The 14,730-nt window shown below is 32.5% G+C and overlaps 2 protein-coding genes across 2 annotated transcripts; one reads left to right on the top strand and one right to left on the bottom strand.

Annotated features, from left to right (window-relative positions):
* The first annotated feature begins 4,835 nt into the window (after positions 1 to 4,835).
* LOC147407628 (NADH dehydrogenase [ubiquinone] 1 beta subcomplex subunit 2-like) lies at positions 4,836 to 10,344 on the top strand. The gene is made up of 4 exons (XM_086436287.1): positions 4,836 to 5,003; positions 9,278 to 9,323; positions 9,416 to 9,484; positions 10,113 to 10,344. Exons 1-4 carry the CDS (start codon positions 4,888 to 4,890, stop codon positions 10,122 to 10,124), a joined length of 243 nt encoding a protein of 80 aa, XP_086292413.1. The 5' UTR covers positions 4,836 to 4,887; the 3' UTR covers positions 10,125 to 10,344.
* Positions 10,345 to 12,506: 2,162 nt separating this feature from the next.
* LOC147407629 (uncharacterized) lies at positions 12,507 to 13,409 on the bottom strand. Its single transcript, XM_086432619.1, has one exon. The coding sequence runs from the start codon at positions 13,407 to 13,409 to the stop codon at positions 12,507 to 12,509; it is 903 nt and encodes a 300-aa protein (XP_086288745.1).
* Between the last annotated feature and the right edge of the window lie 1,321 nt (positions 13,410 to 14,730).

Here is a 14,730-nt window from a genome sequence, read left to right on the forward strand (position 1 = left end):
CATAATAATGATACTCTCTTTCTCTCTCTCATTCATTTATGTTGGACATGTATCTTTGGGAGACATGCAATCCACAATCTACATTGCCTTCCCGTGGTTAGGCTTCTGTTTTTTTTCCCAAATAAGTTGTATTTTAGAATAAAGAGTTTCTTTACATTTGCATTGCTGGTATCTAACAACTATGATTAATTTTTACGAGATAATCACCCATCCATGATCTTCATATGGAAACCATTTTTCTTGATGGGTGGAAAGTTGCAAATGGAATATTATTTAATTGATGTCAATTTTATGAGTGAAAAACATTTCTGATTGGTGTAGAGAAAATTTATGAGCAATTTGAATTTCATATTTTAAGTGCTTTTTAACACACATGGCAACATCCTATTGGTTCATCAGCTTAGCACAAAATTTTCTTAAAAAACATAGGCTATCTCAAACATTCACCAAAATGCCTACATGCCCCCTGTTATCTTGAATCTCTTGTATAAAACTTTTACCCTAATTTTCAATCTTAAGATCTACTTTAACCTTAAAATCCAAAGAATAAGATAGGATTTTTGAACTAGAAGATGATAGAATTTTTAATAGAAAATTCTAAGATTTTATAGAAGGGATTAAGACAATATTTAAAATGATGGATTGAATATTGAATTAAATAAAACAAAATTAATTTCCAATAGAAGTTGAAGTACTTGAAGATGACTAATTTTATGAAGAAAAATATAATACCCTGAAAATAATGAAGTGTATAAATATAATATTATACGTATAAAGGTATGTTTGATAAAACATAGTTCATAACATATAGATATAAATTTTATTTCTATCATTTTCTGTACTTATAATATTTTTTCTGTTTATTGGTAAAAGATAGTTTCACCTCAAAATAATTTAGTCACTTTGAAAATATCATTATGAAATAATATTTTTCCTTTTACATGAGTTTGATGAACCATTGAATCTAAAAAATCATAACTTAATCGAAAAATAAGAATTTATTTATATTAGTGACGTAACCGTCATTTTCATTTGAGTAATTTATATTTTTGGACACCCAAATGTCAAAATTTCATTTCGGCCAAAATGTAAAAGATTCTTAGAATATAATTTTATAAAACATATCAGATTTTTCACATTTTAGGATATAGAAGGTTTTAGGACTATTTTGCCCTTCACGTATTTTTTATGACTTCTTTATTTTTTTATATGATTTATCTTATTATAATCTTATATTTTATCATGATATATTATATAATAAAATTTTAAAAATAATATGATGATATTAATGGTCTTATTGGTTAGACGTTGTGAAATATTTTTAAAAAGGGTATTTTGATCTTTTTTTGTAAAGTCCAATGAGGAGAGATTTTTCTAAAAAATTTAAAAGTCAGAAGGTGACTCAATATATTATTTTTGAATTGTGAGAAAAAAATTAGGTCGTTAATTGATACTTATCCCATAAACTTGATAATTTTTAATTTATAAATTTCATTTATGCCACATGTCTCTTCTTTATTGCACAAAACCCTATTTCTTTTAATTTCTAAAATGTGACATATGTTTTAATCTTATTAGTTGATTACATTGAACTCAAAGATATTTTCATGTTGCTTAAAAATCAAAATAATAAATGGTTATGATGAGGTGAATATTTTAGCCTGAATGGGTATAAACTGTAGGATCAAGCCTATACCAATTTGTTGGGAACTTAAGTTACTGTTAGGAGATGAGAAAAATAAAAATTTAAAGTTTTAAAAGTCCTAAAAGTCTTCCCAAATTCATGCTCACCTCATCTCACTCTAAAATACTTAGAGAGATACTATTATTTGCTAAAAAAATACCATCGGAGAAGTCCCTAGAACTTCTATTTGATAAAGTTGTTTACTCCCAGATGAAACACGAAAATTCTTCATTTAATCAAGGTCTAAAACACACTTTATTTTCATATCAAAATATAAGTTAAGTGCACACCTATATTTTTTCTTGATTTTTTTGTTATAACAGTGTTATCTTGTTTTACTGAAGTTTCTTGTGCATTTTTTTTTTATATAAGAAAAATTATGTGTTTCTTTTTATATATTATTTATGGGAGAAGAATCATTAATAATAAATGAATCATGATAATGAGATTTGAAAAATGATATTGTTGCATTGGCATAATAGATTGACAAAAATTTTGATTGAGGAAGAAGAAGCCAGAGTACCATAGGGTGAAAGGCGTCAAACGTCTTGCGAAAGGTCTCGTGTAATGTGAGTGTATGACCTAGTACATGCTTACCCCATGTTATGTGAGTGAGACCTTTGCATGAATCATCATTTCATGACATACTTTATTTATTTATTCAAATTTTTATATCAGTTACATAACAAAAAATTTACAATATTCTTCATTTACTCAATATGATTATTGTATCGATTAAATCATGGACAAATATAGTAATACTTATGAAGATTTTTCTCATATTATTTATTCAAAATTTTCAAATGTTCATCCTAAGGAGGTGTCTTTGTTAAATTATAGAAAAATTTATATTTATATTTTTCTTATTTTAATCTTGATTTGCCTTGAAATAAATTATGCGAAGTAATAAATCATATGAAGATTAATTTTTTTTTTACGTGATGGATTATCTCCAAGGACTATTTGAGTTGTCTTATTAAATTTGTTGAATAATGAATTAAAGTGATGATTGATTGTTCTTTTATTCCGAACATTGAGTAGATCAAATCTTGTTTATATTTTACCTAATAAATTATTATTTTGGAATATTCTATCATTGTGATTTGATATAGGTCAAAAATATATTTCTAAAATGAGCAAAATCATTGGAATTAGACGAGTATTAAATTTAATATATTTTTTGAAATAAGTCATTAGAATATGAATTTCTGTTGTTTTTGCAAATAAATTTTGTTTCGACCTATTTTTATCTAAGAAATATTTTTTTTCTGAAAATAGTTAAAACATGAAATTTTTAGGTTTATGTGTTAGCTTTCTAAACACACCGACCATTCGTGAAAATATTGAGCGTGTAATTCGCATAGATCATTTCTTTAAAATGGCTCTATTATGTCTACAATGAGATAACACACATTTACTATATATATTTTTTGAAATTCTCTCATATTTTCTTATATAACTTGTAACTATTGTATTTTTTATGAAAAATAAATTGAGTTGAGAATCTAACAGTTTAGATAACACACCATATCGAGGTGTCTTGATAATAGAATAAAATCATATACTTTTTATTATCAATGTTTATTTTATAGTATTGACCGTTATAAAAAGTTTCAAGTGTTAATCGTGAAATCTTTTTTATGAAAATCATATATATTTATTTATACATGTTAAATAATTTATAATTTTCTGACCTCCAATATTTAGATCTACATCTTGCCTCACGAGTTATGGGTCAGAATATAGACCCAAATTTTGGGGTGACATAAAAAAAATGGTTATAAGTTGAAAAATGAAAGTATTTAAGTCATTTTTTGTTAGTCTAGAAAAGAAAAATAAGTCAAAGGGAGCATGTCTTCAATTTGAAAACAAAGGTGGATGTATCTCAAATATTTACCAAAGTGTGTAAAGGGGTGTCTAATCACGAGAAAAATTGAAAGCCAGGTGGGGGGTGGGTTGGAGGGAGGTGGGGAAAAACGATCAAATGGGGATTATTAGATGAAAATGCATGTGCAATTCAAATTAAAGCATAAAGGCAACATTATCAAAAACACCTTAAAATAATTGAGAGGGAAGTGAGGAAGTTGGGGTAAAAGGGTCAAATGGGGGTCATTAGTTGAAAATGTAGGTGTATATCAAATTAAAACATAAAAGCAAAGGCATCTAAAATACCTAAAAAAATTTGAGAGAGGGCAATTGCCTCCACTGACTCCTTGCTTGGTCTGCCCTTTATAGAGGGAGTCTCCATGGATCACTCAATTTGAAAACATCTAATCCCAGTTTATAAGTTGAAGCATTGTGAATCGTCAGTTTGTAAATCACTTTTGATGAGGTTAGAAGTTTCGTATAGGTTCGATTCTCAGTTTGTTTGTTTCTATATAAGTCTTGAATTAAGAATCAAACCGAATTGATTAGTTCCCATTTTCATAATGCAAAATCGAACCGTAATTAATTCCAAACTGAATCAAACCAATCTAAAGCCATCAGTTTGGTTCGATTCTCAGTTTGAACGGATCCAAGTAGCCTAGTTTAAAAACACAACAAAATGACGACACGTGCAGGCCATAACCAGTTCAAGTATACAAAAAAGAGTAGTCTAGACTTACTAACTTAGTAACATTTCAAATCTTATTAAGGGGTTGAGGTCATCTTGTGACTTCCAAATACATGATCCGATGCCATAGTGTTGAAGAGAAAAAAATTCCTATTAACTTGACAAAACAAAAATTCAAAAAATAGAAGTTAATTTCACTTTTGAATTTTAATTTTAAATTTGAGAGTTCTGTAACTGTCCATTTTCAAAATATTGGATCAAACTCAAATAAGTTTTCTTTTTGAAAATCATTTTTTTGGATCTAAATTTTTCCATGAAATCTGGAGACTGTGGTGTTGTATCGCCAATGTGTTCAGATACTTAGTAAGACTTGAAATCTTACAAAATTAGCAAGGAAAGTGTTTTTCTATACAAAGGCTTGTATTTAAATAGAGTCGTGAACTCGTGATAAGATGAGGTCCCCCCCTTGACACACGCCCCAATCACATAACCTTAGACCATTTGTCTTGGAAATCATAAGAAAAAGCTATATGATTATGAGAATCCCGAGGCAAGTGATTTACGGTTATATAAATAGCATTATATTAACTGACTGTCGGAGCTATTTCTTTCATCTCCTTTTGTGAAAGATTGGAAATCTCGGAAAGAGATGGGAGGAGGACATGGACATGGAGATGGGCACAGCACGACATACAAAGGCTTCACGATGCATCACCCCAAGCGATGGCATGTCATAACCGGAAAGGGCATGTGTGCCCTCATGTGGTACTCCTACCCTCACCCCTTCCTTGATCTCTTTATCAAATTATAAAACCCTAAATTTTCTTCTCTTTTATCTGGTTTAACGAGTTCTTGAACTACTCACATTAAACGACTTTTGACGATTTGAGGCATTTTTTTAAAATTTTAATGGAATTTACAAATGTTGTGTGCTTTATCGATATTTGGGCATAAATGGAAAAAAATTGGATGAAAGGGGGATAAAATTAGGTAAATATAGAATATATATATGAATAATATTGGTTTGTGCATCGATTAAGGTTCTTTTGATTTTGTTAGGGTTTTCGATTTCAATTTTATGCACCCAAAAGTGTAAAATATTGAAAGAATGGCATAATTCTTCATCTGTTCGTGTTAGTTGAATTCTTCATCGATTTGTCTCGGTTGTTTGACTGCTTCATCCCCAAATCTCTGTGTAGTCTTATTCTCCTAGTACACCAAGTTCGCTGTAGAGTGTGAAATGGCTGAGAGCTTGAGTATCATTCTAGCAATCTTCTTTTCACCAATATATGATTAATCTCTATTATACATTATTTAAATGGATTCATAGTGGTATTTCTATTCCACTATTGTGCAACCTGCAGGATCAATCCAGAATAGGCTACTTAGGTGGTGACCCTTTGGACATCTCTTGATCTAAAACTCGAGTTTAGACCTATAAAAGAATATATGAAGAATAATTGTTTTGTTATAAAATTCCCGAGACTCAATCATGTTGTATCAGCGTACAAGGCTAGGCAGTGTAGGACATTGACCCTTTGGACTCCTGATATGAAACTTGGCGGTTGTACCTGTCAAGGAGTTTTATTACTCTCCATGAGGATGAATCTCCTCAGTTTATGAAGAAAAAATGATTTACTATAGAAATTCCAAAAAACTAGATCATGTTATTTAGCTATATAGGATGAGCCCATAATAGGTTTATGTTGGCAGTGACCTTTGTGAATTTTTTCGACTTCAAATTTGATAATTAGGTCTACCAATGAGTGTTATTCTTCCCCATGGGTATGACTTTTGTTAACTCACTAAAAAAAATTCATTTCATCACTTTATATCCTTGAGTCATTTTTGTATTTCGTTTTACAAGCTTCAGAATGAGTTTCAAATCCAAAACTTTATTGAATCTTCTTTCAAGGATGTGTACTTTGGTCTTAACTATTTGGCTTGATTAGGGCCCTAGGTTTCGCCCAGAAAAAAAAAGAAATCTTGCGTACTCTTAGACTTTTAGAATAAGGTCCATTGGGCCCATAGTCACAAGAAACTCCTTTTTGTTTTTTAAAATTCTTGTTTAAAACACGTCACGTAAACAATTAAAATAATAAAAAAAATTCGTATTTTATTTTTAAAAGACGTGTTTTTATGTTTTGAGCATGTTTTTTTTTTTAATATATATTTAAATTAATGTTTTTTTTTGCAAAAAATAAGACGAGTAACGATTTTTATTTATTGAGGAATCACAAGGATGTGTGGAAGCATATTATCATGCATAGATATTTAATAGTGTTTTTTACTCAAAAATATGTTAGAAACTTAGAATAAATAAATATTTGTTGTACTATATATTACTAATAATAATTGTTTTGTATTTTTTATCTTACATTTATCGTTTTTTCCCCCGATTTTGTTATTGTTTTCCCCTCTTTTCCCATTTTTTCAAAGTTGGGCTTCAAAATGATGCCTACGTCCAGCCTATGGCTGGTATGTACATCTCAGGCTTGGCTCCAGGTAAGTTAGGCTTGGTGCTCATCATTGTGGCTTGAGCCATGTGCACCCCTATTAACATCTAATGATCTTTGGAGGATGAAATTAAGAAAATATTTTTTTACACCAGAGAGGAGGTGAACTCGGGAAGAAGAAGAAAAAAAGATAAATTAGGGGAAGTGGAGTTTCTATTAGAGAGTCAAAGGTACTGATATTTGTACTAAAAAAAAAAGAGATACATTTTGTAAGGTTATTTGGTGCATCTAAGATGGGCTCTTTTATTCCCAAGTATACCCCCGCTTGAAGGGAAATGACATACATGGTGGAATTCAGTTTTAATTTTATAATTATTTATGGAGACTAAAATTTTCTTTCAATTTAGATCAAATGATAGAAAATATGAAACATGAGAGGCTTTCTACAATTTTTCTTTTGTTGGTAACTGAATTGCTTGTTTTTAGGAATATTGCTTTTAATAGTTGCAGGAACCTTCTGCCATCAGTCTCGCTTCCACTCCAACTTCCTAAAGTAATTCAATTGAAATGGGCCTACAATAGTCTCTTCATTGCTCCCCACCTAAGTCCCCTCTCGTACTCATTCCCACATTGTGCAACATTCTTTTTCTTTATAGATTATACATATGATTGTGTAGACTTTCACAATTCTGTACAAAGGCTAATTTATCTTTTCATTTTATAGGTGTCTAGTTTAAAAAATATGAAGCATGACTGCATGAGATGCTTCAAACATTTTCTTTTGTTGGTAACTGAATTGGATTTTTTTAGGAATATTGTTTTTAATAGTTATAGAAACCTTCTGCCCTATGTCTGTTCTAAATCAGCCAATCCCACTCCCTCTCCAGCTTCCTAAAGTAATTCAATTAAAACAGGCCTACAACAGTCACTTGCTTGCTCGTACCTGAATCCTCTCCTGTACCCATTCCCACATTGTGCAACCTCTTTTTCCTGAGATAATAGAAGTTCTGATTAGTAAAATTGTCACTTCATCTATCAGTTGACAGAAAAAACTGATCCATTGGAAAGCTCTTGCCGAGATCTTTCCAGAGATATGTATTACTAGCTTTTTTATTTTATCAAACAATAAAATTGGTATTTATTTTATTATAGAGTTCTTGTATTGCCCTCACAAGATATTTTTATGACCAACAATGGGATACAAAAACATAATGTGGTAATTTTGGTGTCCAATACTCGATAATCACATTCCTTGAATGCTCCCTTCTCCTAGTCAAAAAGGAAAAAAAGAAAAAAAAAAAAAAATAAAAAATAAAAGGAAGGAGAGAATGAAAGGTGGGTAAACTAAGATGCTAAAAAAAAAATGATGAATAGAGAGAGAATTAGATTGTCTAGTTGAGAGGAGGTTGTAAAGAAAGGAGTATAAGGGATATAATAAAGATTAATATATGGGGCGGACTTGGCAAATTTATAACTCTCTTTGGATACTAATTTCTGAATGAGATTTCATTTTTTGAAGGAATTTCAAGAAAGCTAAGATAGTGGGCTTGTTGAGTAATTGGAAGGAAATACTCTACAGTGGTATTTGAAGGGAGAAAGTGAGTTTTGAATAGAGATGTCTAAAACACTTACATGAATTTGGTTTATGAAATGGTCCTGGGGTCAACCAAAGGCAAAGGCATCTTTGCAATAATGAATTAAAGTTTTTCGAATTTCCCATCTACCATAGATATGGCCAACTCCAAGGCAGCACACTTATGAACTCTTCTTCAATACTTCCAAATTTGAACAATAATTTCTTCAGTGGCATGGAAGCTAGAAGTGATTCCTTAAATGCTATTGGACAGGTGACTATTAGTGCAGAAACACATTGGAGATTTTCCAAATCACATATGAGAGTATTTAAAGACTGATTAAAAAAATATTCATGGGAGTTGGCTAGCGGGTATATATCCTCATGCATGCATATGCTAATGAATGCCAATTGCTAAATTTCTTTGTTATTCATTTTTTTTATTAGTGTAAAAATTTTATTAATGGAAAATAAAGGTGAGGCTGAGGTGGCCCCTATACAATATACAAAGCAAAAAAAAGACAAATAATACTAAAGAAAAATAGCGCCTGACAACAAACTAGCCAGTCCCCAAAGAACTTCTCATTACAAAGCTCTTCCCATTTAAAAACAAAATCTTCAAAAAAGACTAGCAAAATTTTTGTTCAGTCTGCTCCACCAGAATAATAACGCCAAAATCTCCAAGGTGACCTCATGCAGGTTCTTTTCCTCTCCCTCAACCTTCTTTGTTGTTCATTAAAAAAACAAAAGTAGATACTGATGTATCTATAGCTTCTAAGGTAAGGAAGAGATATGGTAACGGGATGTTATGGATGCTCTAAAGTTTACATTCGTATTTAAAAAAATGATCCTCCTTTGCCATCTATAAAAAGCTAAAATGTGAAAGGAAAGAGAAATGCTCTATTTTTCTTTCACTGGTTTTGGACTCATTGCATTTTATTATTAACATCAGCAAGGTGGTAATTTGAGTAGTTAAAAACCCTTTCTGCCATTTGATTCTTTTTTGGTAGGTTTTGGGTTCTTTATAGAGCAAAGCAAGATGGTCCTGTAGTCTTGGTAAGCTTCTATTTCTACTTCATTTTTCTTTAAAAGTCAGCTTCTTTTCTTGGTTGGACTGAGCTTAACTTGCTGCATTTCACGCTTCTTAGGGTTGGCGACATCCTTGGGAGGGCCATGAAGATCACTCTCATGGGCATGGACATGGACATGAGCCTGAGGTATGCCACTACTAACTAGTGCGTAGTATAAAGTTATGATACATCACTTAACTAATTTCTAGTTGATTTGAGTTGAGACTAGGTTTAAGAAATGTTCCATTTGGTTATAAACCGTTAATACTGAAGCACACAGTAAACTAATCCTATGGCAGGTCTATAAGTGTCCTATTTCTTTGTATATCATTGTCCTTATTATTTTCTTCTCATTGCTACCATTTCTTCGCATATCATTATCCTTATTAGTTTCCTTTATGTGACCCTAGGAAAATTAAAATCCACGATTAGTCCAAATTTTTTAGGTTATTCCACATGTCGAGTTGGTGGACCTTGTGTGCAATATGGTTTAAGTTTTACTGACAAAAATAGAGCTCTTGTCTAACATATACAATCTCTTGAATTAGAGGTTCTGTTGAAAAAATCCACTGTGCATATAGTTTGTTTTTGCATTTGGCATACAGCATTTCATTGTTTCTTCACTAATCCATTTCATATCTCAGATGGAATAAAAAGGAAACAATGGAAACAAAAAAATAAAAATAAAAAATAGTTTGCATATGGTTAGGTAGATAGGTAGATGGTTGTTGCAATATTTTTTTTTAATTTTTTTTTCCGTTCTATTTCTTTTCAGACTTCTCACTGAAGAACTGAATGGAGAATGCTGAAAGCCACTGTTAGATGTTTCTTTTTTGTACAAGTGTGATGATAGATCTGAATAAACTTTGGTTCCAGAGCTTCTGCTGTGACCTGATCTTGTTGAACTGATTGATTTTATAACTGGCCTTGTGACAAGCTTCTTTCTTTCTTCTTTTCAATGCATACAGACTGCATTTTATCTTTTTAGAAAGGAATCTTATGCTTTATGTTGTGATGTTTCTGAAATTTTCTTCCGTGTGGGTGGGTGATGATGATCCCCACATATTTCTGTTTTACAGTGTTTTGAGGTTGAGGTAGAATCTAAAACTGATTTAGGGGTGTTTATAGCCTTGAATCCATGCTTGGAAGGTTGGGATTCTTGGCCTAGGATTGTTATTTTAAGGTTCAGGATTGTTCAAACGGTTATAGCCTTGAATCCTATCCTCCCCTCCATCTATAAACACCACCTCTTAAAGACATTGTGTCTTCCTAGGTTAACGTTGTTTGTTTTTCAAATAGATTCAATTTTTAGTTTTGGACAAACAACAAATTTTATTAACAACCTCTAGAAGGAGATATGGTGCTCCATTTGAGTCTTAGTGACCACTCTGTCACAAACTCCGCTCTTGTTCTTAAACCTTAAACCTTGCTTTTGCACTTTGGGAGCTCTGAAAATATTGGAATCTGTGAAGATTCTCAAAGGTTTTTTTTTCTCCTCAAACAAATATTGATTCTTAAATATCTTTAAGAACAACGCCTTCAATGAAATATAGATGATTATTCTAATTAAAAGATGATACTAATGTAATATAGAAATTTTGCAACAAAAAAACAGTAGGGGTGATGGTGAAAAAAATTAAAATTAGAATTACGGAGAGACACATTAGAGTTTAGAATGTTTTAGGAAAATTAGTGTGCAGTGTCGATTTAATACTAACATCTAAAAAGAAGAATATATAGTTAAAATGAATGATTTAGAAACATTTTGGAGTGGTCAATTTTGTTATCTCGTGTCTATCACACATAAGGATGAAGATGTTGACCATAAAATTAGAGGTTGATGGTTAAAGTGAAGGTACGCTTCTTAAGTACTTTGTGATACACATAACAATCATGCTAAAGGAGAATTTTATAAGACGGTAGCCAGACCAGAAATGATTTATGGAGCTGAAAATTGAGTGGTCAAGATGAATTATATTTGTAAATTGAGTGTAATCTAGACAAATATGTGAAGATCGGTGAGTGGAGAGACTACAAAACATAAAATCAGGAATGAACGCTTTAGAGAACATGTAGGAAAATAGGAGTAGCACCACTAGGAGATAAACAGAGTGGGTCAGATGACCTGGGATAATAAATAATAATATTGATAAAGAAGAGTCGTGATTTTCTGATACCCCCTCTGACACACGCCTCCTGATGTGGCATGGACTAGAATCATAGATTTCCTCGGGATACACAACCGTACAGTCTCATTAATGTGCAGTTGTTTATCCCAAGGAAAAGAATCTGTGGTTCTAACGCATGCCATGTCAGGGTGTGTCAAAAAATCATTATCGGATAAAGAATTGTTTGGTTGTATCTAGTTGAAGGTTGGGCAGAATAGCAATATTGATGATACTAGTCAAGTCTTGACAAGAGTGAAGAAATGCAACCTAGCTAGAGGTAGATGAGCGATATAATCTAAGATTGTTTTCTCAATGCACAGTTTCATTTTAAAAGAAAAAAATTGGTCTTTTCTGGTAAGAGAGCAAATTGTGGCAGAATACGTAAAACAAAAGGAAATGGACGACGACTAAGCTAATATTTGAATACATATAAGTTCTTGAAGGAATGCTATACTTTTAAGATATTTTCTGTACTTGTGCTCATGAATTCCTGCTCTCAAATTCTAAGATAACATGGTTTCTTTACTCCTAGCTAAAACTCGAGTTAAACTCATAATACATACTTCCTAGAATTCAATCCTCCGACAAAGTAATTATAAAAGCCAAGAATTCAGTTCATGTCATTTTTCAGGTTTCTAAACATATCCGGAATATTTTGAAATTATATCAATAATGAAACCTTTCAAATATCAGATGATCTCCAAATACATTATGTATTTTGTTCATGAGTGGTAATATCCATCAAAGATTATTTTGGTGATGTTTTTTTTTTGGAAGTTGAGATCATTAGGTAACCATTAATTAACTAAAGCAAAGTGAAAAAAAGAATAATGGGAAGCTCATGATTATAATATGCGGATTTGTATAGAAATCCTTACTTTACACTACCAATACATATGCATATGTTAGCAAATCCTTTAAAATACGGATGCCAATCACTGATTTGAGAGGTACAACTGTTTGAAGATACCTCATCTAATATAAGCTACAAAAAATCGAATTTAGTGGGTGAAGATGTTTAGGAGAGAGACTCTGGTTTGAATTAAGCGCCTAAACACGCAATCTAATCCACTCTCAAGACCTTCAATGCTGGCTTCCAATGCTTCCAATCCTTTCTGTGCTTTTTGCACCCACTCCACATCGGCATCTTTGCTCGAAATGTGCTGAGAGAGGGTGTGCACAGCAACATCTACATATTCTACTTCTCCCATCTCCCCATGTTTACCCTCGCAAGCAATTTTCCTCTTCTGTGTTAATTTTGATACCAAAGTCCACCTATTAGGCTTTGATTTGGATGTCGATTCGGCCATGAAAGACATGAGGGATTGAAAGATGGAAATGGTGATTGCCTTTACTTCTCTTAACACCCTAATCACCATCTCTCGATGATGATCTTGATCAAATTGAGTAGGGGACCCACATTGACAGTCGATTCGCTTTAGCTCTACAATGCACTTGTTGATATCCTTCTTCATCTTCTTTCTAAAGCTAATATAAGGATTAATCTTCTTTTCCATGCATGACTTGCCACCCCTTCTACGTAGAGCCGACTGAAGGACTTGTGAATGTTCTTTCATCTGCAAAAATACATCCCTCATGGTACCACACACATCCAACAATCTGACCGACCCATCCAACTCATCAGTCACCCATTTCTCTTGATGTTGGAGCAGGGCTTGTTGGGTAAATGGTATCTGAAGAAGATCGTCAAGGCAAATGTACAACTCCGAAAGGCCAGCCAACCGAACACAAATTGTCTCGGCCTTTAGTGACGATGATGACTCGAAAGTGTTTAGCTTGATAATTGCTTCTTCGATTCTAATAGTGTTGGGATGGGATCTAAGAGGCATGCTAATGGAGCGACAATGGGAAAGATTTTTGATAATTGGAGAAGAGCTAGCCATCTTTGCTTTCTTTGACAAACAAGGCCAAAATTGCTTTATTCTAGCTGTGAGAAAGGATTGAGATATGTTCTTTGATCAATTTCCTTATATAAAAAATTTTAAGTTTATAATTAAGGGAGGGAGAGAGAGAGAGAGACAAAAAGAGGGAGAGGAGACAAGGAGAACCTTGGCCTCCTAATGTGTAAGTGATGAGCATGTGATGTCAAGATGGGTCTCCCTATAATATGGTAATGTTGTCACATTGTTTGCTTACACCCACCAATCTAATTTCTCTTTTATCTCTATAGTATGGGTATAAGAGGGAAATTGGGTGTATTTGATAATCTATGCATGGAGGGTATCTGGCATATTGTCTCCCCTACACAACACCGACCCTGCCATCTTTATATATCTTCCAGTATTCTGCAGAATCCGCGCCATAACATAAATAAAAATTGCAAAAGAGAAACGTGGCCCTCCATAGTCGTATTAGTTATAGTACCCAAGAGCCATTGACCTATAAAACATTAAAGAATAATGATGAATACACGGGTCCTGGAATGCAATTGTGTACGTGGCTGACGTGGTGAGGGCACAGTACCAGGCATCTTTTTCCTGTGTATCCCAATGAAAATGATCTAAGGTTCTGTGCCCTTGTCATGTCAGCCGTGTACTAAGACCGCGTGCATTCATCACGACTCAACATTAAATATGATATGATTCATTGTCCTCAGCTACTCGTTCCCCGACCTTACATGTGGCCAACCTGATCTTTTAGACAAATTGAATTGTTGTTTGTGTCGAGTACGGATTTTTATTCCATCCAAGAAAAGAGAGAATCTAGGTACTAGTACGTCTATTTACCTTAGGGAGGGTGGGAATGGATAGTCTGCATCTCCCGCTTTTTTAGATGGTCGATACAGAGAGAGAGTGCCAAATTGACAAAACATAAAATTAGTCCATTCAAATTAAGAAGTTTAGTGGCCCTCTATATTCAAAGTTTTTTTTATCTAACTTACTATTCTCATTCTTGTTTTTCTTTTTTCTTTTTTTAAATCTGATATTGGCCATGAAACCTAAATAGCTAAAGTGTCTTTTTTTTTATTTTTTCAAATGCACTCTCTCAACTATGGGAGAACTAGAGAAGTACTGCAGGTGTTAAATGTATAAATCAATCGGGAAAAAAAATTTCTCACCCAACTTAAAATCTTGATTGATGAATTTCTCACATTCGAATGCAACAAATTTTAACAGTAAAATTAGTGGTTGAATACTATGGTGCTAAATTAGTAATGGATCATTTAAAAACAAGGCATCTTTCACATCATTAAGTTCTAGTAGA

This window comes from Akebia trifoliata, chromosome 3, assembly GCF_017979445.1.
Source record: "Akebia trifoliata isolate Shusen 1 chromosome 3, ASM1797944v1, whole genome shotgun sequence".
Taxonomy (NCBI): domain Eukaryota; kingdom Viridiplantae; phylum Streptophyta; class Magnoliopsida; order Ranunculales; family Lardizabalaceae; genus Akebia; species Akebia trifoliata.

Coding starts and splice junctions, on each gene's coding strand:
- LOC147407628 (XM_086436287.1), top strand. CDS start 4,888: ATGGGAGGAGGACATGGACATGGAGATGGGCACAGCACGACATACAAA. Junction 5,004..9,277: donor GGCATGTGTGCCCTCATGTG/GTACTCCTACCC, acceptor CTTTTTTGGTAG/GTTTTGGGTTCTTTATAGAG. Junction 9,324..9,415: donor AAGATGGTCCTGTAGTCTTG/GTAAGCTTCTAT, acceptor CACGCTTCTTAG/GGTTGGCGACATCCTTGGGA.
- LOC147407629 (XM_086432619.1), bottom strand. CDS start 13,409: ATGGCTAGCTCTTCTCCAATTATCAAAAATCTTTCCCATTGTCGCTCC.